Source organism: Drosophila suzukii, assembly GCF_043229965.1.
Source record: "Drosophila suzukii chromosome 2 unlocalized genomic scaffold, CBGP_Dsuzu_IsoJpt1.0 scf_2c, whole genome shotgun sequence".
NCBI lineage: Eukaryota > Metazoa > Arthropoda > Insecta > Diptera > Drosophilidae > Drosophila > Drosophila suzukii.
This window is the reverse complement of record NW_027255896.1, coordinates 4,516,819-4,542,261: the sequence shown is the minus strand read 5'-3', so window position 1 is coordinate 4,542,261 and position 25,443 is coordinate 4,516,819. Positions and strand designations below refer to the sequence as shown.

The 25,443-nt window shown below is 38.0% G+C and overlaps 1 protein-coding gene across 2 annotated transcripts; it reads right to left on the bottom strand.

Moving 5' to 3' along the window:
- Positions 1 to 1,355: 1,355 nt before the first annotated feature.
- LOC118879552 (zinc finger and SCAN domain-containing protein 29-like) lies at positions 1,356 to 24,152 on the bottom strand. Of its 2 annotated transcripts, none has more exons than XM_070998399.1 (6): positions 23,745 to 24,152; positions 4,702 to 5,815; positions 4,409 to 4,634; positions 2,784 to 4,339; positions 2,579 to 2,718; positions 1,356 to 2,516 (listed from the first exon to the last, which is right to left on the bottom strand). In XM_070998399.1, the coding sequence occupies exons 2-3, from the start codon at positions 5,123 to 5,125 to the stop codon at positions 4,597 to 4,599; spliced, it is 462 nt and encodes a 153-aa protein (XP_070854500.1). In that variant the 5' UTR covers positions 5,126 to 5,815; positions 23,745 to 24,152; the 3' UTR covers positions 1,356 to 2,516; positions 2,579 to 2,718; positions 2,784 to 4,339; positions 4,409 to 4,596. The 2 variants fall into 2 exon arrangements, with proteins under 2 accessions (XP_070854500.1, XP_070854499.1); XM_070998398.1 differs by lacking the exon at positions 23,745 to 24,152 and adding an exon at positions 6,379 to 10,029 and having other exon boundaries at positions 1,363 to 2,516; positions 4,702 to 6,311.
- Positions 24,153 to 25,443: the final 1,291 nt, after the last annotated feature.

The following is a 25,443-nucleotide window of genomic DNA, read 5'->3' as shown; positions in this document are numbered from 1 at the left end:
ACATAAAAGTCTCATTCCACCTACCAGACCACTGTAGTGTTTTCCAAACGGAAGTCATGGCAATCCAGTAAGCCATGACCCACATGGGCCATGACCCACATGACATGATGGGCACATCAGTACATAACGACATAGACATTTTCATCTTCTCGGATAGTCAAGCCGGTTTCAGGGCCCTCGACTCCTACACAACGAACTCAAAAAAATCTCTGAATGCCGAAAATCTCTTAACGAGATGGCCACTCATCTGCGAATCAACCTCATCTGGGTGCCTGGACACCGAAATATTGAGGGCAACTGCATAGCAGACGAGCTAGAAAGACAAGGGACAACCGCCGACATCCTTCGCGATAAGGACACCGTGGGTATGATCATGGCTACCTGCAAGCTCCATCTCAGGCAGAGATTGTATACACTTTCCAACAACCGTTGGAACTCAATTACTATGTTTATGCTATGGGAATCGCGATTTCTTGAAAGCGCGATATAGAAATAACCCCTGTTTATGCGACACATATCATTTCGTGATTTGATTTCAGTAGAGATGCCAGACGTGAAAAATTAGGTATTTTAGTCTGGTCACACTTTCATAAAAAGTAAACAAACCAAACAACGCGATGGATAAAGTTAACTTTTTTATTTACAATCGGCAAATAAGAACCGAAAATTTAATTTCCAAAGTCGCTGAGTGGAGGCACAGAAGATCGATGGCTTTATTAAAAGCGAGGCGGTTTTTGGTGGCCAGGAGTCACAGAATGCTGATGCAGGTTTACCCGGCTGCAACCGCGACTCTGTAGCGTGTAACGGTTGCATGAAATCGGGAATCTGCAGTTGCGGGGCGCGCTATTAGGGTCCGGCACTCGCTCGTCGGCTTTGGGGGTGGAGGTCTTGCGCCTACAGATTCGCGTACTGACTACACATTATTATCACTAAGATCAGAAATAAGCGTGCTAGCGACAAGAGAGAGAACGATAAATAAATTCAGGAATAAGTATTATAGTGACAGAAAAGTTTTGGACAAAGTTAGCTATGCGAATCCACGGATGGTATTGTGGTCGCGTATGGCCCTCCCAACCTCTGATCACCACCTTAAAGCATGGCTTCGGTGACCCCTTCGATACCCTACGATCGAGAAATCATCAGCTTAGTTCAGTTCAATGTTATTTATAGATCCATGGTTTTATTTCTGTTCGAAAAGGTAATTAATTTTCCGTAGATGGCGGTACAAGTCATATTTAATATTTATAAAAAGAACATAGGGTATTTAAAAAAAAGTAAGGCATAGGAAGATAATATTCATGATATAACAATGTATTTTACTAAATATAAAATTTAGCTTAAAGAAATAGTTTTCCGATAGTTCTAGGTATTCTGTATTATTTTTTTTTTTAGTAAAGAATTACTTCTTCAAGGGACTTTCTAAATTTATCAATTCATGTATTCAGGCAATTAGAGACTTTAAGATTTAATAATAGGCGATAGTAATTAACATTCAACTTCTTTTGAAAATCGCAAATTAATTCATAGAGAATGCAATTAACTCAAGGTATTTTAATTAATTAATTGTTTTTAGATCGGGGTTTATGTTTAAACAAGTTTCGTTCACTTTACGGATCGGCGAGAAATGCGAATAAAAATATATATATGAGATTAGTTAGTGTGACTCACGGCATTTCCTCCAACGTTGAAGATCGATCTCCGGACGGGATGGGTTGGCTGTAATTTAAAGGGTAGCGATTTTTCTCGCCATGTAGAATTTAAAGGGCAAATAAACATTTCTCTCATTTCTCTTAGACGCGCGAACGATTTAAACTAAACTTGTAACCCGTACCTAATTCATCTTACTTCCTTGAATACTTTACAATAACAAATTTCTCATTTAAACCTAAAAAAAATATAACTCTTCTTAAATTAAATTAATGCTTCTCGGCGTGCATTATCTCTTTTGACCCGATCGACTTGTTAATTTCTTTTACTTTGTTAATATAACTATCGCTTTACATAGCGTTGCCACTTGAGGCTTTACGAAAAATTATTGTTTGCCTTATGGTTTACATATCTTTGATTTCATTGATTTTCTTTCACATGAATTCTTAAATTCGGTTTCTCAAAGCGTGTTGGTTATAATACAGGGTTAGGACTGATCCATTACGAAAGAGAGTTTTTATCTTCATTAAGGTTAAACAAAGTTGGCTAGTGCGCCATGCTAGGTTAAGGCCGTTCACACACGCGGCGCTTTTACAAAATAAACGGGTATAAGTCCCTAAAGCTGCGGCAGCGATATTCCACTCGGGAACCTCCTAGGCGGATACGCGCACCCCTTAAAACTCGGCTGGTGTACGGATGCGCGGCATGAGGGGCATCGGGCAGATTATGTAATTGAATTAAATTGCCATCGGGTCCTCTTTATATAAACTGCTCTTCTTGGCCGGCACTACATGACCCGTAGATAGGTAGATAGTAGATAGGGGCACTTCAGGGCACTAATCTCTCCAAATCATTCCTCGCGGGCCAACCTGACGATTGGGCATTTAAATTAATTACGATATGGCGACATGTGTGTCTCAAAAAACCATACCTGACGATTGGGCCCCGAGATTTGATTTTGGCCTTCTTGAGGTAAATCCTCCAGCAAATTGGCCGAATCAATAAGATGCGCCTTTCGCGGCAACTTGAGGCAGCACTGACAGGGGTTTCCACCCAGAATTTTAGAAATACCTGTAGTGAAATTTTGTTGGAGGTTAAACACGCACCAATTTCTAACAAAATGCACTTGCACTTACTTTAAGCTTTATTCGCTGGCTAGCTTTTATAGCTGGCAGCCGCACTGAGTGCTAAACACCACTTAGAATACTGGATGCCACTCAAAATTACTGGATGCCACTCAAAAAATATATATTTCGGGCTTTTAGCCTTTTAATTGAAAAAATGAAATTTTGAGCTGTGGGCACGTCCGTTTGGCGGAAATAGATATCATATGATGACCGGCAGGTGTCAAAACTAGAACTTTCCAAGACAACCCTGGCTCAGCTGTTCAAAACTATCGATATATCGAATAGCCGACACAGCTGGCCACACTAGGTCAAGCTTTGGTTTAAGCGGGTCCTGTATAGCAGGCTTTCAGGCTGAACCTAAGTTCGCCAGTCGCTACAGGCGCCGTTACAACTCTCAGCCTGAGGACATCCAGAGTGCGAAGATTTAGGAGCAGGCCAAGAAGCAATGCATTTTGGTTACTTATGCAAGAGCCAAAAAATGAAAATTTGTTTTTCGAAAACTTAAGGATGTCCAAGAGTTCATTTTTCGAACTGTGCGAATTGCTACGTCCCACATACCGGTGCAGAGCATGTTTCTAACCGTTCCAGTTCCCTTGGAGAAACAAGTTGCGATCTGCGTATATAAACTGGCGACCTGTGCCGAGTATCGAGTGATTGGGGATGTATTTGGAGTACATAAAAGTACTGTGCACAAGTACTTTCACATTGTGGTTAAAGCAATATTGAAACTTACGAGTGAATTCATTTCATTCCCAAAACTGGATGAATGCATTCAAAATGCAAGTGCATTTCAAAAAATGTGTCACATTTCTAACGTGATTGGAGCTCTTGACGGTAAAATGCCTTTTAGAGTATTAATTACAAATTATAAACGCTATGTATCAATTATTTAGGAACACACATTCCTGTTAAAGCCCCAAAAATTGGGTACATGGATTTCGTCAATCGAAAGGGATGATGGGGACAATCGATGTCCAGATGGTCATGCAAGCTGTAGTTGACAACAATTACTTGTGAGTAAAAACATATTTAGATATTGGTTGTTTTTCCAAATATTATATATTTTTAGGTTTAGAGACGTCAGCATGAAATTTCCAGGAAGTGTCCACGACGCGACGGTCTTTAAAGAATCGGGAATTTTTAAGAACCATAGCCGAATTATTCCGGAATTTTTAAAACTGGTGGGCAACAAAGAGATTCCCTTCATTATCCTGGGAGATCCGGCATACCCATTGCTACCGTGGCTTTTAAAACCATATACCGGACACTTAACTCCACATGAAGAGTCGTTTAACTGCTACCTTAGCACGGGCAGAATTGTAGTAGAAAATGCCTTTGGTCGATTAAAAGGACGCTGGAGGTGCCTGGCCAAAAGAATAGATATTAATTATAAATTTGTGCCATATGTTGCTTTGGCTTGCGCGACACTTCATAACTTCGTCGAAATAAGAAAGGAGATGTTTACGCCAATCAACGAGTATGAATGTAACCAGCAACCACCGGACTGGCATTGTAACCAAGTACTGGAATCTTCTGAATGCGATCCATCTGACCTTAGGGAACACCTTAAGGAATACATTGTTTCTAACTTTCCTTTGCGAAGCAGTTCAAAATAAATGAAAATGCACACTTACTTTTGTTTTGAAACATTTCAGCTTTAATTGAAGTTGAAGAATTCTCGCATGAATCTTTGGGTCTCGGCCCGATCCTCCGCAAAAACATCGCGCATGCTCTGCACAAAGGTGGCGTCGATTTCCCGTTGAGCCTCAAGGAACTCCTGTTTCTGCACCTCCAGCCTGTCCAACGCCTCCTTGTTGTCGTTTTACATCTTCTGAACCATCTGCACGACGTTTGCCTTGTCTAAAAATCAAATGAAATCATTGAAAATTACCATCGTGTTACCGTTAATGAGAATTAATATGCTTACTTAAAGTTCGGCGGCTCCTAGGCATAGATGTCTCCACCAGGAGTTCAGGTGCATCAACAGTAGAACTGGATTCATCAATCCCCTCTGTTTCGGTGAAGACTTCATTGGCCAGGTCATCGAAGCCATCGATTGCCACAAATCCCTCCTCCGATGTGTCCACACCTACAGCCTGAGACACCGGGCGAGTCCCATACATCTCCTCGAGCTCCTCGAAGTGGGTGCACGTTTTCCTGGCAGCCCCACTGACTGCATTGCTGCGCTTTACTTCAAAATATGATTTCTTTAACTGTCGCAGCTTGGTTTTGATTTGGTCTCCGGATTTGATCATATTTTTAGACTTCATCGATTCTGCGAGGCCCCTGTAAACTATGTTGTTTCGCTTGGTCTTCCCATCGAGCTTGCTCAATATATTATTTTCCTTCATACATAAAAGTACTGTGCACAAGTACTTTCACATTGTGGTTAAAGCAATATTGAAACTTACGAGTGAATTAATTTAATTCCCAAAACTGGATGAATGCATTCAAAATGCAAGTGCATTTCAAAAAATGTGTCACATTTCTAACGTGATTGGAGCTCTTGACGGTAAAATGCCTTTTAGAGTATTAATTACAAATTATAAACGCTATGTATCAATTATTTAGGAACACACATTCCTGTTAAAGCCCCAAAAATTGGGTACATGGATTTCGTCAATCGAAAGGGATGATGGGGACCATCGATGTCCAGATGGTCATGCAAGCTGTTGTTGACAACAATTACTTGTGAGTAAAAACATATTTAGATATTGGTTGTTTTCCAAATATTATATATTTTTAGGTTTAGAGACGTCAGCATGAAATTTCCAGGAAGTGTCCACGACGCGACGGTCTTTAAAGAATCGGGAATTTTTAAGAACCATAGCCGAATTATTCCGGAATTTTTAAAACTGGTGGGCAACAAAGAGATTCCCTTCATTATCCTGGGAGATCCGGCATACCCATTGCTACCGTGGCTTTTAAAACCATATACCGGACACTAAACTCCACATGAAGAGTCGTTTAACTGCTACCTTAGCACGGGCAGAATTGTAGTAGAAAATGCCTTTGGTCGATTAAAAGGACGCTGGAGGTGCCTGGCCAAAAGAATAGATATTAATTATAAATTTGTGCCATATGTTGCTTTGGCTTGCGCGACACTTCATAACTTCGTCGAAATAAGAAAGGAGATGTTTACGCCAATCAACGAGTATGAATGTAACCAGCAACCACCAGACTGGCATTGTAACCAAGTACTGGAATCTTCTGAATGCGATCCATCTGACCTTAGGGAACACCTTAAGGAATACATTGTTTCTAACTTTCCTTTGCGAAGCAGTTCAAAATAAATGAAAATGCACACTTACTTTTGTTTTGAAACATTTCAGCTTTAATTGAAGTTGAAGAATTCTCGCATGAATCTTTGGGTCTCGGCCCGATCCTCCGCAAGAACATCGCGCATGCTCTGCACAAAGGTGGCGTCGATTTCCCGTTGAGCCTCAAGGAACTCCTGTTTCTGCACCTCCAGCCTGTCCAACGCCTCCTTGTTGTCGTTTTACATATTCTGAACCATCTGCACGACGTTTGCCTTGTCTAAAAATCAAATGAAATCATTGAAAATTACCATCGTGTTACCGTTAATGAGAATTAATATGCTTACTTGAAGTTCGGCGGCTCCTAGGCATAGATGTCTCTACCAGGAGTTCAGGTGCATCAACAGTAGAACTGGATTCATCAATCCCCTCTGTTTCGGTGAAGACTTCATTGGCCAGGTCATCGAAGCCATCGATTGCCACAAATCCCTCCTCCGATGTGTCCACACCTACAGCCTGAGACACCGGGCGAGTCCCATACATCTCCTCGAGCTCCTCGAAGTGGGTGCACGTTTTCCTGGCAGCCCCACTGACTGCATTGCTGCGCTTTACTTCAAAATATGATTTCTTTAACAGTCGCAGCTTGGTTTTGATTTGGTCTCCGGATTTGATCATATTTTTAGTCTTCATCGATTCTGCGAGGCCCCTGTAAACTATGTTGTTTCGCTTGGTCTTCCCATCGAGCTTGCTCAATATATTATTTTCCTTCATCAGGCCAAGCAGCTCGGTTACCTCGGCGTCTGACCAAAACGATCTTTTCGATTCCATGGCTATTTCAATTATAAATTTGTTTAATTTGCGTTTTAATTTAAACTTTTATGCACGGCGTTGCCACCTGATTTTTATAGCGTTAAGTTGGTTGCGCATCACGAATTCACGCTTTGAGGCTGAAATCATAGTCAACTTTCGTGTGTTGCCGAATTCACGAAATGGCGTTTATGCACACACGAATCGGCCGAAATCGCGAAATGAAAGCGTGAATTCGGCATCGCATAAACACAGTAAATCTCAACATGCCACAATTCTAGACTCACATGGCCAAACTACATCTCGAAAAGAACAAAAACTCTCCCACAATGTAGCAGGGAGGACATATCCACTCTCCTAAATGCCCTCACGGGCCACTGTCTTATAGGGGCTCATGCGCACAGGCTGGGACGCAATAACCACGACTTCTCCCGCAGCTGCAAACAGATAGACGAAGAGGATAGCATCGAACACCTCCTATGCTTCTGCACAGCGCATAACCTAAAGCGCTTTCAAACCCTAGGTAGCTACACACTTCCGAACCTTGCGGCCATTCAGAGCGTAAGCATTCAAAAACTCTTATGTTTCCTGAGAAAAACAAAATACTTCGCGAAAGCAAATAACCCATGCGCTAGGGAAAAAGGATCTGATCAGAGATCACGTGGTATGACAAGGGCCCAATGTGGCCTAAGTGTGGGGATTAGTATCTAATCTCCAACCACTCACACCTAACCTAACTATTGGACAATTGGTTAACGATTAATCGTCTGCAAAGACAAAATCTATTAACCAAATCTATTAACCAAATGAAAATTTCTGATGTTTAAGCAAACGGAAAAAGTAAGATCCCTGTGAAAGATCTTTAAATTTTTAAAACGCTTAGAGTTTTTAATTTTTGTACCACTTTCTAGCTTCTGTTTCTTTAAGCCTTTGAAGAAACATCAACAGTTTTTAAGTGGTGCAGCGTGTCAAACGTTTTTTTGGGTCAATCGATAGGTATTGATGAGATCAATACATTTCAATCAAAATTTTTATTCTAGAATCAAAACTGTAGGAGGCACAGTTTTGGGCGTTTTGTTGGCGTTAGAGTGGGCGTGGCACGCAGCTCTTATAGTTTCCGAGATTTCAGCGTTCATCCGGACAGACGGACAGACGGACATGGCTAGATCGATTAGGCTAGTGGTCCAAATCAAGTATATATATACTTTATGGGGTCGGAAACTTTTCCTTCTGCCTGTTACATACTTTATGACGAATCTAGTATACCCTTTTACTCTACGAGTAATGGAATATGTCGGTTAGTGTATTAGCTTGATTTTTCACGGAAAATGTGGAAACTCTAATACTGCCGTTGGTATCTTGTTCTTAACCTTTTCCTTGACGAATAGTAATTAGGCCATGAGGCTATGGCTGTTCCCGCAGGCTGCGCAGGGCAAAAGGAGGAAAAAAAGTTTTCAGTTTCAAGAAGGGCATATTATTTCAGCTCAAATCTGTGGTCGAGGAGAGAGTGACAAAAATAAGAATAAAAGTTTGTTCAATTCATATATTTTTTTTATTTGTTTTAAAAAAATCGCTATTACGATTCGATTTAGTAAAATTTTCCAAGACACAGTCGCTGCTGCAGAAAACACTATAAAGTATAGATTTTTGGAAGGTTCAAGCTGGATACAACTAAAGAAACTAAAGGGATCCCTTTTGTGATGAAAAACTTTGCATGTCATGGGTTCAAAAAGCTTTGTTGAGATGGTCATGTTTTTCAACCGCTCTCGGAAACTTTTCCCTACGACATCCTATCTTGGATTTTCATGCAATTCCCATACTTCATACTATACTGTGAAACCCTGACCTTTGTGAAGACAAACAGGCATTATTGTTTTGTTTTAGATTTTATGAAAACAATGTGCCAAGGCCATTGCATATCTTTATTTTGTTTTTCGGTTTCATCGTCCCACGTACAGCGCTCTCTCCGCCGCTCAGCGTTGCAGTTTTCCGTTATAAAGCGGCACTCAGAGCACCGCACGAATCATGGTATAAATTTACAAGGTAGTCTCGTCGGGAAAATGTAGTCCGTTAACGATAATTACAATACGAGCGGGTAAAAAGGAAAGAAAACGGAAGAAAACCCGAATGATTAGGAAGCCGGTTAGATAGATTTAGTACAGTTGTACAATGACCGTAATATTGCGTTCTTTCGCTGTCTCCTCCTTGCACCTCTCTTCGTTGACGGATCGCCGCTGGACAAATTCCTACAAGGTGAGTTCCAAAGTAAACAGAACTTTTAAAAAAAAGACAGAAAAAATAGTTTTTTCGGCAAAATCAATTTTTTTTATTCAAAATAGTCTCCTTCTGCTTTAATACAGCGTTTTGCACGGTCCAAAAGCATGTCGAACGAGTGTTTTAGCTCGTTGCCCGGTCTGGCCGCCTGTATGCCGGTGCAAGCCTTTTGAATGGCCTCTACGTCTGCATAACACTTTCCTTTCATCGGCAAATGCATTTTTCCGAAAAGGTAGAAGTCGCACGGTGCCATATCAGGTGAATATGGGGAGTGGTTGATGGTTAAAATGTGATTTTTGGTCAAACAGTCGGACACAAGCGTCGATCGATGAGACGGCGCATTATCGTGCAACAAACGCCAACTTCCATCTTCGCGATATTCGGGCCGAACACGTCGAATATGGCGCACCAAACGCTTCAAAACTCCAAGGTAGAATACCGCATTAACGTTTTGGCCGGGTGGAACAAAGTCTTTGTGGACAATACCCTTGGAATCATAAAAACAAATCAGCATTGTCTCCACTTTTGACTTCTCCAGGCCCGATTTTTTGGGTTTTGGCTCGTCCGGCGCCTTCCATTCAGCACTCTGGGGTTTTGTTTCGGGATCATATTGAAAACACCACGTTTCGTCACCAGTCACAATCTTGTAAAGGAAGTTCGGGTCTTTTTTTGCCTCTTTAATGATGTCCTTCAAATGTTGAATTCTGAGCAATTTTTGGACGTCAGTCAATTTGTGCGGAACAAACCGTGCACACACCTTTTGTAAGCCCAAATGTTCGGTCAAAATGCGATAAATCGATGTTTTGGAGATGTTCAATTCTATTTCCATGAATTTCAATGATGATTTCGGCTGATTATACCCGTTACTCGTAGAGTAAAAGGGTATACTAGATTCGTCGGAAAGTATGTAACAGGCAGAAGGAAGCGTTTCCGACCCCATAAAGTATATATATTCTTGATCAGGATCACTAGCCGAGTCGATCTAGCCATGTCCGTCTGTCCGTCTGTCCGTCTGTCCGTCTGACCGTCTGTCCGTCTGTCCGTCTGTCCGTCTGTCTGTCCGTCCGGATGAACGCTGAGATCTCGGAAACTATGAGAGCTAGGCTATTGAGATTTGGCGTACAGATTCCTGAGCTTCTTACGCAGCGCAAGTTTGTTTCAGTAGACTGCCACGCCCACTCTAACGCCCACAAACCGCCCAAAACTGTAACTCCTACAGTTTTGATGCTAGATAGAAAATTTTAACTGAAATGTATTGTTCTCATCAATACCTATCGATTGACTTAAAAAAAAGTTTGCCACGCCCACTTAAACGCCCACAAACCGCGAAAACCTGTGACGCCCACAATTTGCATGCTAGATAAAAAATTTTAACTGAAATGTATTGGTGTCGTCAATACCTATCGATTGATCCAAAAATAATTTTGCCACGCCCACTCTAACGCCCATAACGCTTAAATCTGTCTACCGCCGGTAGGTGGCGCATTTTAATTTCGCTTTGCTGCTTGCATATCTCCATTTCCCTTTGAGTAATGGGTATCTGATAGTCGAGGTACTCGACTATAGCGTTCTTCCTTGTTTTTTATGAATTCACGCACAGTTTCGATGGAATTTTCGGTGATCACGGATTTTGGTTGGCCCACATGTTCATCGTCATTTATGTCCTCACGACCACTTTGAAAACGTTGAAACCACTCGTGTACTCTGCTACGGGATAGGCAATCATCGCCATCAACTTTTTCCATCAGTTGAAACGTTTCGGTAAAAGTTTTACCAATTTTAAAACAAAATTTAATGTTGGCTCCTTGCTCGAAGCTCATTTTCGCACCGATGACAAAAACATACTGACACTTAAAACGCAATAACCTCACTTTCAATAGATGAAATGTCATGAAATTTTTACTGGAAGTCGATAAACGATAGCAGATTCGAACGCGCCACTAGAGGCCCCTAGATTAAAAAGTCCTCTTTACCTTGGAACCCACCATGTATGTGTTCTTATCGCGGTGCCCACTCTCTAATCAGATACTATTTAACTGTTAACTGTGCCAAGAAATACGAATTTAGCGGCATCATCACATTTAAAATTTCCTGATGTTCTGGCAAAATGTGGTGGTGGCGGTCATAATGGGATGAGGAATCTATATCTGAAATCTCAATTCTCTATCCTTAACAGGTTCTGAAATATCAGCGTTCATACTTACGATTTTTTGAAGGCGCTAGAGTGCGGGTGGCAGCATTTTTTAGGTCAACCGATAGGTATTGACGAAAACAATACATTTCAACATTTTTGGCTTGTGGGCTTGAGCTGCGTAGGAAAATAAGGATTATAAATTTGAAATGTCAACTCTCTAGGCTTAATAGTTTCCGAGATCACAGCGATCACACGGACAGGCGCTCAGACAGACAGAGCGCAAACTTCTTGCTGAGTAGTTTTCGGTTCGATAAAATGACGGCTAATTTCACAAAGCCTACTAAGATGACATTTTTTATTCTCAACCACAAGCAAACCTCAAACAACTGATGCAATATCCAACGTGTTGATTAACAGTACTTTCTCAATGATTTTCGTTCAGCTACATTAAAGAAGTCGAGAAAACCTTTTTGATTTTACGACAAGTTTATATGGTCTTTAACTTTTTCAGACATACTGCCATCAGGGACTTGGTCAGGGACTCGGGAAAAAGGCCTTTAACGAGGTAAATATCTAGTGACAATCGCACCTTCAACACATGAGGGTTGCTATATATGTTTCTGGCCTACTAATGAAAATGCAAATATTTATCATCAAAAATGGTTTTATTGTTTTTCTAGGTATTCTACAGAAAAATTTATACACCTTTGCATGCGCTCAAAACGATTTTACAAGCACTTTTTTCACTCTGATTGAGTCACCTCAAAAAAAAGCTTTGAACGCTTTAACAGCATCTTCTGGCGACGAAAGTCGTTGACCACGCATTTTTTCTTGATGTGCGGGAGTAAAAAAGGCGTTGGGTGCCAAGTCAGGGCTGCACGGAAGAAGACCCTTCAATTTAACGTTTTGGTCGGGCAAAAAGGAAGCTTACTTCAGCAGTCCGAAGTTTCTATACCCTTGCAGGTCGTTCTAGTGGGAGCATTGTATGTACAGAGCTTTCAGATTTGTGGAAAACTAAGACCTAATCACAGAAATTTTAAGATAAAGTTCCGTTTCAATTTACTACCGTATCTATTTACCAAAAACAAAATATAACGGTTTTTGTACTATTTTGACATTGAATAATCCGATCGCTCCTATGTCAGCTATATGATAAAGTCGTCTGATCTTTATTAAACTTTTTTTTTGGAAATTCTGAAATATTAAAAAAATTATTCCCAAGAGTAGAAGGTAATATGTCAAAATATTTATGTATACTTAAATATTATTATTAACTTAAATCTTACATGTTTTTTGCTTAAATAGGTTTTATCGAACGATTGGACATTTTGTAGCATCATAAGCAGCGGGTAACACAAGTCACAATAATGCAATTTTTTCAATATTAGAGGAATTGTGTGAAATCAAAAAATTCTAATGATGTTTCTCAAGCCATGGAGAGAATATCTAAATCGGGTCATGGAACACCAAAAAACCTGCAATCTGATGATGGCACTGAATTCTTTAATACGAAATTTAAAGTACTAACGAAAAGTTATATGATAAATCATTATTCTTCAGTACTCTATAAGCATCTATAGTTGAACGTTTACAATAGAACTCTTAAATAATTAAATAATAATGTTGATATATATGATGTATAAGCAATTAATTAATAAATATAATAATAGAAGGCATAGAACAATAAAAATGAGTCCATGTAATGTCAATTCTTCCAACGAAAAACAAATATTACAACATTCTATAATCACCTGAAAATATTTGTTGCGAGTAAATTCCGTAAAAGGTACCACGTTCGTTTTAGTAAATATAAACATGTCTTTGAGGGGGTATACACAGAACTATACAACTGAAATCTTTAAAATTAGAAAGGTGAGGAATACATACCCTAAAACATACTTACTTGAAGATTTAGATGGTAGCCCGATTCAGGGCGTATTCTATAAAGAAGAACTCAAAATAAACACGATTCGCCCACACATGCCTAGTTGAAAAAGTTGTAAGGCAAAAAGGAAATACAGTTTTGGTTAAGTGGCTGGGGTTTTCAAAGACTAGCTGGATAAATAAGAAAAACATTTTGTCGTATGACAAATGATTTATTTAATTAATTTTTATTTATCTGCTTATCTTATCTTATATTCCGTTTAAAATTAATGTTTTGTACAATGTTTTCTTAAATAAAATTAAAAATAATAAATATACTTTTTACAAACTCAAAATAATTTTCATATATAAAGTATCTATCATAATTAAACATCTCCAATTCAACTGATTTATGAAATAGTTATTTTTCAATATGTTCCTTTTAAAATTTAAGGCTATCTAATTAATTTTAATTATTTTGTATCATCTCACCCAAGCAAAAAGAATTAGAAGCTAGCCATTCAATATGTTCTAATATATCTTTTTTGATTAATCTTTGATGTTTTATTTATTTTTTTACCATGGTCTTCATTACGTAACTCTAAAAATTGTGTTTCGTTAACATTACGTTTTCGTTTGTTAGAATTTTTTGATTAACTTTAATTGTAGTTATTTTGTCTGCTTTTGATTTAAACATTGTTCTATTACCATATAGTGGGGTCCCAGAAAATAAAACTTTTTTATGGTGTTCACTTTTAAGATTTCGTGAACTCACTCCCTTTGCTTTATTATGTGAAGATTCAAGTTGATCTATTCTACAACAATATACCTTTCAGCCCAGACCTACAAATTCTGTCATGAGTTTACCGTTAGGCTCATCTTTAATAAACCGTAAACTCTTTTTTTATCTTTTTTGAAGTTATACAGATTAATTCTTTCATCTGAATAGTCCGATGAATCAAGATTTGCTTCAAGATCATTACGAATATCTTTATAAAAATCCTCAGTTTTTATTGTACAGATAAATGAATCCGTATCCATATAACAAAAAAGGAACATTTCCTGTAACTTTGGCTTCATATATTGGTAGTGAAAACAATACATTTTCCATTTCGGTAAGTCTAATACTGCAATTCCTAAATACATTGGCTTATTAGGTTAAGGTAAAGGTTTACACAGATGAGAGTATTTCGAAGAAAGAGTTTCATTCTTTTTCATCGTAACTACAATCATTTAAACCATTAAATTCGAATTACTATTACTATCAAGACTTGCACGTGTTTCCTTACGAAAGTTACCTTAGTTCTTAAGGAATTATTAGAAAAGATTCACCGAATGTACCTACAACTGATAATGTTAACACTTATTTTTTTAAATAATTGTACGGCTTACTTTTTAGATGAAATTAAGTACGAAATAAACGGATGTGAGATTGATAGAACACGATTTCTCTGTATGACTACTACCCTAAACATTTTTATATCTCTGGATAATCTTCAAAGTCAAAATCTATTAAATTCTGGATGGAGCGGTGGAGACGAAATTTCTAAGGGACTCCACTTCAACTTTTTTGCGCCATTAAAATTTTTTTTGGGATTTCATGAGGATTATAAAAACGTTTTGCTAGAAACTTAGAATCTTTGCGATGTGTTTGAACAAACCAGATATGATCATACCATTAAACTGAAAATGACGAATATAAACTGAAAAATTCCCCAAGAAACTCCGAGCGATTTTGCAAAAATTAAGATGTACGATATTATTAAAAGTGGTGTAAACCTGCCAATCGCATTCCGGAGTTGGGATTCATATGTTAACCCAAAATTGGGGTATGGGAGTCAACACAGCTGGAATGTGAAATTTTCGGCTAACCGCGAAAAACCAAGGTTTGCCATAATTGGATTTACACTAAATGGAGACCTTATCACAAATAACTTATCAAACTTGAAAGTTCACTTGATTTCTGAGTCATATCCATATGATAATCTGAACGTTGATTTAAGTAAGAATCAGTATGCTCACCTATATGAAATGTATACAAGATTTCATCTAGTTACTATAATCGTGAATCACAACCATTTTTGACCCCAAATTAATTTAAATTGAATTCACCGATTATTGTGGTTGATCTTTCATATCAAAACGAATCAGTGAAAACTGGTCCTATTGTTGTGAAAATTTCAATAGAACTGAAGACACCAAGTCATGAAAGTACCCGCACTTGTTGTCTGAATATAACCCATTAAACGGACTTATTCAACGAGATGTTTAACATTAGAAAAGTGTTGAAAGATACGGTTTCAATTGATGTTTAAGGTTTCTTTGATAATAATAATAATAATTTTACTCTAAATGAAATTGGAATTTTATTCGAAAAAGATTCAAGCTTGAATAATAGTTTTTTAATAGAACCACCATATGATTTTACTTTGCTAAATACAAAATGTCGAAAGACTGCAATTTGGTTAACCAATACACATCACACAATTTTTTGAAACAATGGAGAAAACACTTTTCCGCAAACTCGAAAGTATACATGAACAATTACACACGGAAAACAAATAATTTGTAAAGGTGTGGAAAAGAAACGATTTCTACAGACGTTTTTTGGGAGTCGTCAGCTCATTAATATCGCGGAAATGTGCTGTCCGTCACTAATCAGGTTTAAAGGAAACCGGATTCCATATTGTGAAACACATCTTAAGGGCGGGGTTGGTGCTCTTAACAAATCATACATTATTTTGACATTTTTTAAAAGCCGCTTCAAAACAATAATATAATTTTTATACATCATTTTAAAGTTGAGACTAGATGTGTAAAGACCAACAAGAAAACAGAATTAATATAATAAAATTTCATGAGGAAACGTACCAAGTTATTGAACAATTTAAAGGACAGATAATCCGAATTTTCAATACCTTCTTAACACAAAAACGATGTTCATGAATCGAGGTGGACATGATTTCCAAACTACGAATTATGGTGAACACTTTACATTTTGTAATCCTAAATTGACATCGGAAACGTGCGCCTGCCTCTTTTATGCAAATAGCAGGAACGAAGCCACAAAATTAATTTTAATATATAATAAAATATGTTTGCAATACCAAAAAAAAATGAATAAATTTATTGTTATGCTACATAGTAAACTTCTGAATTATTATATTGAGTTAAGTTTACAGGTAACTGGAGATTAAAGGTTACAGGAGAATGGAAAATATTTTCTTGACTGAGACTTGTTCGCTACTTGCGAGTTGTTGCTCGGTCGTAACTTAAACCCCTATTATGGGGCATGCTAGAGCTAGCCGTGAGGTCGTGGGTCCCATGATCTTGTCAATGAGCGTGCGCCTTCAGGCTTGTGAATGTATCCCATTTATTGCGGTCAGGTAATGGACAGGTGCGAAGGTTCGGGTAGCTCTTGACTGAATCCCTTGTATGACATGTTTCTGACCCATTTGTGGAAAGGAGGGAACATTTTACCAGTTCAACTTTCTGGGGTGGAAACAGAAATGTGTGTTTGAAAATTTTTCACATCTGAGAATCATTAACTGGTGAGATTTATTTTATTGGGGATCTTTTGATTTCTAAATTAGTTTTACAATCATAGAAAACGTTATTCCCCAACATGATCGGACATGTTCCTCTAAGATAACCATCTTTGTATACTTTAGGTGTGCGACCTTTCTCACGAGCACCTCAACACCTGTGATAATGAGGCAAAAGGGTACGTTATCACACCTTTCCCCAACATGATCGGATATGTTCCTCTAAGAGAACAATCTTTGGATATTATGGGTGTGCAACCATTCTCACGTGCACCTTTCTCACGTGACTGTAAATTGCTCATAATGAGGGGAAGGATACATGATCAATATTGTCACATGGGGATGTGGGGGCGATGGGGGCGATGGGGGCAATCTTCTCTGAGATAACAACCTTTGGATACTATAGGTGCGACCTTTCTCACGTGCACCTTCCTCACCTGACTATTAATTGCTCATAATGAGGGGAAGGATACATGATCAATATTGTCACATGGGGATGTGGGGGCGATGGGGGCAATCTCCTCTGAGCTAACAACCTTTGTATACAATGGGTGTGCGACCTTTCTCACGTGCACCTTTCTCACGTGACTATTAATTGCACAAATACCAACGAGCTTAAAAATACTAACTTCGTATGTGACGATAGATTCTGTAAATATATAAACTTAATTTAAATCTTCCCCAACAAGTCGATCTACTAGCGTAGAGGATACAGAATTGGACATGGCTAATTGGTGATAACATGGCAAAGTCCCCAATACGTTTCTCTTCTTGGGACTGCGTCAACAAAAATCATCGCTACCAAGAATTCAGGGTCAAACTAAAAGTCTTTGGTTATAGATGAAGAAAAGTCTACTCTTGCAAGCTAAGTTGCAGTACTTGCCAGGGAAGCCTAAAACTTGGCTTGTGTTCAGCCGAAAAGTACACGTCGACCCTATAATCCACTCCTGAATGTACAGCAGACCACGTAGTGACGAATATCACCAGGAGAGTGTGCTAAGGCGACTACTATGCATATATATCCGCAGAATTGAAAATCGACAGTGATTATCCGATCATAACGGGTGATACACAAATCGCAATGTATTGCAAAAACTAAAAAGATTGCTTACTAAAGCCTAGTACTCAGATCGGCTAAGAGTTTCACTAGTCGAAAAATCTTGTTCTTTGTAGTGTGACCGAAGTTTTCAAAGTTCACCGGCAATGCATGTGGCATGGTCTTGCTGTCAAGCTGCTGGGCTTGTTGCCAAACGGAAAACAAATCAATTGGAGCAATTTAAAAAAGAAGAGTCTGCTGGTGCACAAGGAAGTTAAAATTAAAATAAATGAAATGTTCAACGAATGTTTTTATTTATGTAAATTAGAGTTAGTTTAAGGCTTCCTTCTCGTCCCACGGATGCTTCGCTATTTTTCCCGCGCCATCTGCAGCCCAGCTCCGAGTCCCAATAGGCTGGCCAATAATGGCTGGTGATGGCTCCTCCAGCTGTTCCTTAGCGGCTGGTCCCAGCTGTTCTCCTCCCTACAGAAGCCGACGCGTCCTGCATCTCCGCTTTAGCTGTCAAGTAGCTGGTGGAGGTGGAGTCCTCAGTGGAGAGCTCGTCGGAGATCGAACGATGTCCCATGTTCCTTCCCACTGGGATTCTTTAGTGGATCTCCTGCAGCGCTTCAACTATTCTGTGGATTTGCCCCGTTGTGGTATTGCTTCCTGTCGGTCAAGTCCCACAACAATGGGCAACAGCTTGGATTTTCATAAGCACTGACCTCCTTTAGCCGTTTTTGGTGTTTTTCTTCGATTTTTAATTTTTAAATTCCCCACCGCTTCTGCACGAACACAGCCAAAGATTAAATTTCTTATTCTTTGGGCCGCGGCTAACGGCGTTCATCGAAAATTCACTCGCGAATTCAGGTATTTTTTCTGGTACTTCCTTAGCTCATCTGAGTACCGCGCTGAAAAACAGAGCCGACGAAAACCTTTAGCCGCCTGTTTGCCTCTCGCTCACTCCTATAGTTAGCTCGCGGTTTTCGTTGATGTGAGTACTAGGCTTAAGAATGAAACAATATCAACGGTTTGGAAAAAAACATTGAAAGTGTAAAAGATAACATTTAGATATTAAGAGCTGTTGGGGCTGGTGGGAATAAATGGCCCAGGTTGTTAGCCAAGTTTGATTCATATTGAGAATACGCGATCAAAAGTTATTGCATAAACAAGATTTTGGGGAACTCCAAATTGATAATGTTTGCCCCTTTGCTTGTAAATTTGTGTGAATCAATTATTGGCTTAAGGGTCTCGGGGACTTTATAAGTGTATTAAGAAGCTCGAGACATAAAACTTTTGTCTTACGCCTTTTGGAAAAACACGCTAGTTTGGCAAGAAAATTCTAGATTTTAAAGGCCTGTAATTTCTAAACAATTAGTGGTACTGATACGTTCTCTATATAGCTAAAAAATATTATCTATAGGCACTTCTCAATTTTACTCTCAGAACTGGGTTGACCGATTTATTTTTAAATTTCAAACTGTATGGCCCTCGAGATTCCTAAACATTTGATTTTTACCACTTTTTGTCATAAATATTACCATTTGGAAGATATTGATTGATAAAAAATGCAATCCGTTTCAGTTCAGTATGAAAAAATTTTCATGCCCACCTCCAATACGCAAAACTATGCAACTTTAATTTGATAAGATAAATTCTTATTAGATACTTTTTAAGTTAAAGGAAAACATTTACAAGTTTGTCATCGAAAATTTTTTGGTTGATAATTATTTCTGTTTGGTTATAACTTTTTAATAAACGGTACGGTTTGAAAAATTTGTGTCATGTGTTGGGTATTAATAATAAAAACAAAATCTAATTTAAACTATAACAAAATAATAAAAAACGTGGGCGGGGACGGGTCCCAGCGCTATGGGCGTAAGAGTGGTCGTGGCACCCTGCTGAAACAAACTTGCGCTGCACACGAAGCCTAAGAATCTGCATGCTTAATCCCAATATTCCAGCTCTTATAGATTCCGAGATCTTAAAACAGACGGACATAGCTAGATCGACTTGGCCAGTAATCCTGATCAAGGATATTGTGGGTGCGAAACACTTTCTTCTACCTGTTACACACTTTTCGTAGAATCTAGTATAGTCTTTTACTCTATGAGTAACGAGTATAATTATTATGTCTTTATTAAAAACAAACATTCAAAATCGTAAAACTTCCTGTCTGGACAGGCGTATTGTATTGCAGCGTGCCGAATGACAAAAATTTAGAAAGTGTATTTCCTTAGTGGATCTTTAATACATTTTTGTCAAAACTTTAGTATGTTAAAGTAGAAAGAAGCGTTTCCGATCCCCTAAAGTATATATATTCTTGATTAGGATCACTAGCCGAGGCGATCTAATTGTTTCCGTCTGTCCGTATAAACGCTGAGATCTCGGAAACTATAAGAGCTAGAGTGTTGGGACACATTCTTGGGCATCCTGCGCAGCACAAGTTTGTTTCAGCAGAATGCCACGCCCACTCTTACGCCCAAAAACGACTATAGCACCAAAACTAGCTTACGGCGCCCACATTTTTTTAAATTTTGAAAAAAAAAAATGAGAAAGAGAGTTTGTTCTTCAAAGTTATAACCAAAAAATAATCCACATTTATTGCAAATTCAATCCAGATTGTACACCACATCCAGCAGATAAGCTATTTTCACTAATACGCCACACCACCACTAATACGCCACCAGGCTAAGTGGCGCTATAAAAGAAGAAGATAGGTGTCGCTATAGGCTAGGTGTGTTAGTGAAAATAGCAGAGTTGCTTTATCCATCCCTCTCGCTTTCCGTTAAGCTGAGTAAAGGGTATGTATGAGTCGAGGCCATCGACTACAGCGTTTTCTCTTGTTGTGTTTTTAACAAAATCTTCAAAAATGTGGGAGCTAGACTTATTTTAGCTTTGTGGGCATAAGTGTGGGCGTGGCACTCCGATCAAACAAATTTGCGCTTATTTAAAAAGTAAACTATCCTTGGATTTCTTCTAAAGGTTAAAATTAATAAAACGGCAACTATAACCATCTTATAAGCCATCCGCAGAATACTAAAACGATAACGGTATTAACCTTATTCCTGCTCTGTTCTACTGAGTATAAATATTTGGTTCCTGCGTCGTCTTATCCTTAAAGCCACCTTCAATTCAGGGATCATATAACTTTTCATGCCAATAATTTTTTTTTGTGAACTTTTACTCTCTTGCACAATCTTCTTTTAAGAAAATAGTCACTACATTTGACTGAAAAGCTACAACCTATAACATCAAAAAAAACAATAATATCGTCATTCAAAAAAGTAAAAATTGAAATTCCAGAAAAAAACTGTTTTTTAGGCGTTACTTAATGTATGAAAAACGCTACGCTTTTCAAATAGTTTAAATTTGAATAAAGCAATATAAATAAAATGGTGAGAGTCTTGTGAATGCCATATATTATTTTTCAAGCCCTTAAGTTTTGTATGGCAACAATAATATTAATGTATACAATGTGACTGGTGCCCCAAAAAAAACAGCCCAATCTTGTCTCATCGGGATAACAAATAAACAAATCTAAATCAACGATTAGCTTTCTAGTTGACCAAAGAAAATTTGACTATATACGGAAAAATAAAAATTTTTTGACAAAAATAAGTGAAGTATCTTGTGCATATAAAACCGCTTCTGAGCAGATTTTAGTCAGTAAGTAAAGTTCCTATGTTCTAATCTTTCAAGAAAGATCACCGATTTCTCGTATTAACTGGATGGTACCATAAGTTCAGACACAATATCTGACACTGTGATTTAAACTAAAATTTGATCGGAGCAACGAAGCTCAAATTGCTTTTAAAATATAAAACTGCAGCACCAGTATTACTCATTTCGAATTGCAGCAATCCCTTTTCCATCTTTTGCGATAGAGCAGCACTGGGTGCAGCTTTGGTTCCGATTTTATTCATGTCCCGAAAGCCTCAATGAGTGCCAAAGGAAGTATACTACAGGAATTCCTTGCTGCAGGCTATGGGCATACATAGAGGAACAGGAAATCACTATTGTCACCGGCCACGCATCTCTCAAATGGGTAATAAGTAAAACTTATCCTAGCAACTGTCTTGAAAAGAGGTCCGAAAGGATTCGATTTTAAGAAACAGGTGAGAACTTTTGGAAGCTATGGTTACCCACAGATTTAAAGGAGGTAGCTCCCAATGCAGCATTAAACAATACTTTGAAAAATTATATTTTTGGCAGAGTTTATATAGATTCTTTTCTAAAGCGTATGTTAACTTTTTAGGCCCATACCCGCGTTGACGTTTTAGTCATAGTATGGTTGATTCTTTTGGCAAAGTATAACATCAATAAGAACTATACAGCTTTTTACGCTTTTAGGTTTTGCTTTCACCCTGATACTCAAAGAAGTCAAGCATGACCAGTGGTTATTGACCACCGTCTTATAAAATTTTTAAAAACCAGATCGAGCTTTTTTAAATGATCGAATAAGCCGGTAGCTAAGAAACAGCTATAACAATGTGTAGGCATATTCGTTCTTTTCACAAAATCGCTTTTGATGAAAGTACCACGCAAAAGATCAGAAATAATAAGTTGCAGTTGTCCTTTCCAAAGTGTGATTTCATTCCCAAAATACGATTATGGTGAGGGTGATAGTGATGTACGTACGTTATTAAGTGGATCAGACCCCATGACAAACTTTTCACAAAATAGTCCGGTTTGCACGGTTATTGGCATAAAGTCAGGTGTCGCAATTGTCAAAAAAAAAACGCTTCGTCTGCTGCCCAATATTAAAATAAAATTCAAAGGCATTTATATTGCCGCGGCACCTAAACATATCTCTCGATTATTATAACATACTTTCCAATCGATCATATCAATATACTGTGTATAACTTAGTACTAAAGTCGGCTAAGAGTATCACTAGTCTAAAATCTGGGTTCTTTGTAATGTGACCGAAGTTTTCAGAGTTCACCAGCAATAATTGTAGAATAGTCTTACTGTTAAACAGCGTGGTTTGCTGGCAAACAGAAAACAAACAAATTGGAGCAAAATAAAAAAGTCTGATATTGTAGAATAAAGTAAAATAAAAATAGTTGGAATGTTCAACGAATGTTTATACTTATGTAAATAAGTAGCTTATAGCCTTTTTTCCTCCTCCCAGCTACGCTTTAGCTGCCAAGTAACTGGTGGTGATAGAGTCCAGCGATTCGCGATAAAGAGGTCGTCGGAGACCGAATTACATTTATATATCTATTAATACGACTTTTGGCCAGAACCGACTTTCCTTGCGAGGACAAGTCCGGCAGGAAGTCCCAACCGGCATGCTCCTTTTCAACGGACTCCAGTGGATCTTCTCCAGCATTCCAGAGCTTCCAAGCCAGCTTGAAAGTATTATCTAAGCATAATATATATATATTGTTCATGCTTACAAATATTTAATAACGCAAAATTATTACTTACAATCTTTGCCTATTACCGGCGCTACCTCCTGCCAGTTTTTTTTTTGTTCGTTAATTTCTTGTTTCCAAACTGCTTTTGTTCGAACGTAGCCAAAGATCAAATTCCTTGGTTCTTAGCTTTAACTAACCATTTTGATTCTCAAAAAGAAACAATTTTTATACCCGTTACTCGTAGAGTAAAAGAGTAAATTAAATTTGTCGGAAAGTATGTAACAAACAGAACGAAGCGTTTGCGACCCTATAAAGTATATACATTCATGATCAGGATATCTAGCCGAGTTGAACTAGCCATGTCCGTCTGTCTGTCTAGGCTAAGCTCACTCTAACGCCTATAATGCCTGTTTGAAAAAGGTGCTTAAAAAAGTGTCAGTGTGTAAATGGGACTTTACTCTTATTATCAATACCCATTTACAGGCCTATTATTTAAATTGGAACATACATAAAATGGAATCATTTGCCTTCATTACTGGGGATCTCTTCATAAACATAAACGTATTATTAAAAATTATTATATGAGTATGAATTAAATAAACAATTTTTACGCTTACACTCCCTGAGTTCTCTGTATATCCTTATTCTTTATCTGATGTCACCTTCTTTGTTTAAGCTAATAACTCACCAATCTGTGTGCCGCATGGCGCGTCAGTTGTCGGTAGGAATCAGCAAATGTATTTATAAATAAAGAATGGAGAAACGTAGCAACAGATTTTCATGTTTCCTCCTGCCCTTCTTCGATTTAGCAATATAACTAAATTTAGGGACCACGGGGCAGACAGACAGACGCTTTTACAAAACTACCAGTTCCATTGGGCAATGCAGGTATATGGATAGTAAACACTCACAAAAGACTATTTAGATCAAAACTTTGTTACTAAATGGCATTCAAAAATATTATTATTCACTATTATTGGCCAGCGAAAATATCGCAAATTCTCAAAGCCCCCGTACGACACTCTTAGCGGATGCGTATGCAATGTCGCAGGCCGACGACAACGGAACACAACGGCAGCCGACTTAACACTGGCATCAGTATACCGTCGTGAAAGTGACTTCGGCTGCTGCATGCTAAAAAGATAAACAAATGTTACGGCTGTACAATGTTAACTAGCATTTGTTTATTAATGTAGAGTTAACAGATCCCAAAGCTGATCCTGAGGTACATACATTTTATGTTTACCATGTGGAAAGGGCCCCAAAAATGCACGTTGTTAATATGGAATATAAATTTAAGGAAAAACTTACAATATTATTAATATTATCATTAGTCACATAAATAAAATTTGTTAAAATAACACCCATCTTATATAGTTAAGTCCAAAAATTACATTGATATGAATAATTTTTCTTATGAGTACGTGTAGGTATTTTTTAACATTGAATTAATTTATTGCTGCTCGTTCTAAACGAATGTATAAGTGTTACGAACAATTTAATTGTATGTTTAATAGAAATAATTGCAAAAAAATTTCATTGCCTTGAAATTGTTTAAGCAGGTTAAACATTCTAAATTTCTGGATATATTTTTAATATACAGAAAAACTGTTAAACTATCATGTATAAAAAGGAAATTAAAGAGCCAATTGACATTTTATTTATCTTCCAATTGAACTATTTTTAATATACAGAAAAACTGTTAAACTATCATGTATAAAAAGGAAATTAAAGAGCCAATTGACATTTTATTTATCTTCCAATTGAACTATGTTAACCAAGTAGGTTTTTAATCCCTTAAAATTTCTCGTTATTACCCCTGAAAAAGCTCACGCCATAATATCATCCTTAAGACAAGAAACTGTAAAATTAGCAAGTCCGCTATAGCCAATTTACATTTTCCATCTTGATCAGTTTCGGTATTTATCTTCCAATTGAACTATGTATGTTAACCAAGTATTTTTTTAATCCCTAAACATTTCCCGTTATTACCCCTGACAAAGCTCACGCCATAATCCAAAGTCCAAGCAATAATCTGAAACCCCGGGGCAGCGGAAACTTGACTCGAGCGAAAAAAATGTGGCGCCACGCAGGCGAAAAAGTAACGTAAAATACGGTGAAGTCCAGGCCGAACCACATAGGGCAGCAGGAGCAGTCCTTTTCCATGGGTTCATGTCTAAACTTTTTTGACTTTGCCCACCAATCCAATAAGCAGTTTTCTGCTTTTTGCTTTGGACTTCCCATTCAAATAGATTTTTCATATAACCAGGATTTTTCTGAATCCCAGAAAAGGTTTTTCTCAAAACCAGTAAAAACAAGGAAGAACGCTATAGTCGAGTACCTCGACTATCATCTGATACCCGTTACTCAGCTAATGGGGCCAAAGG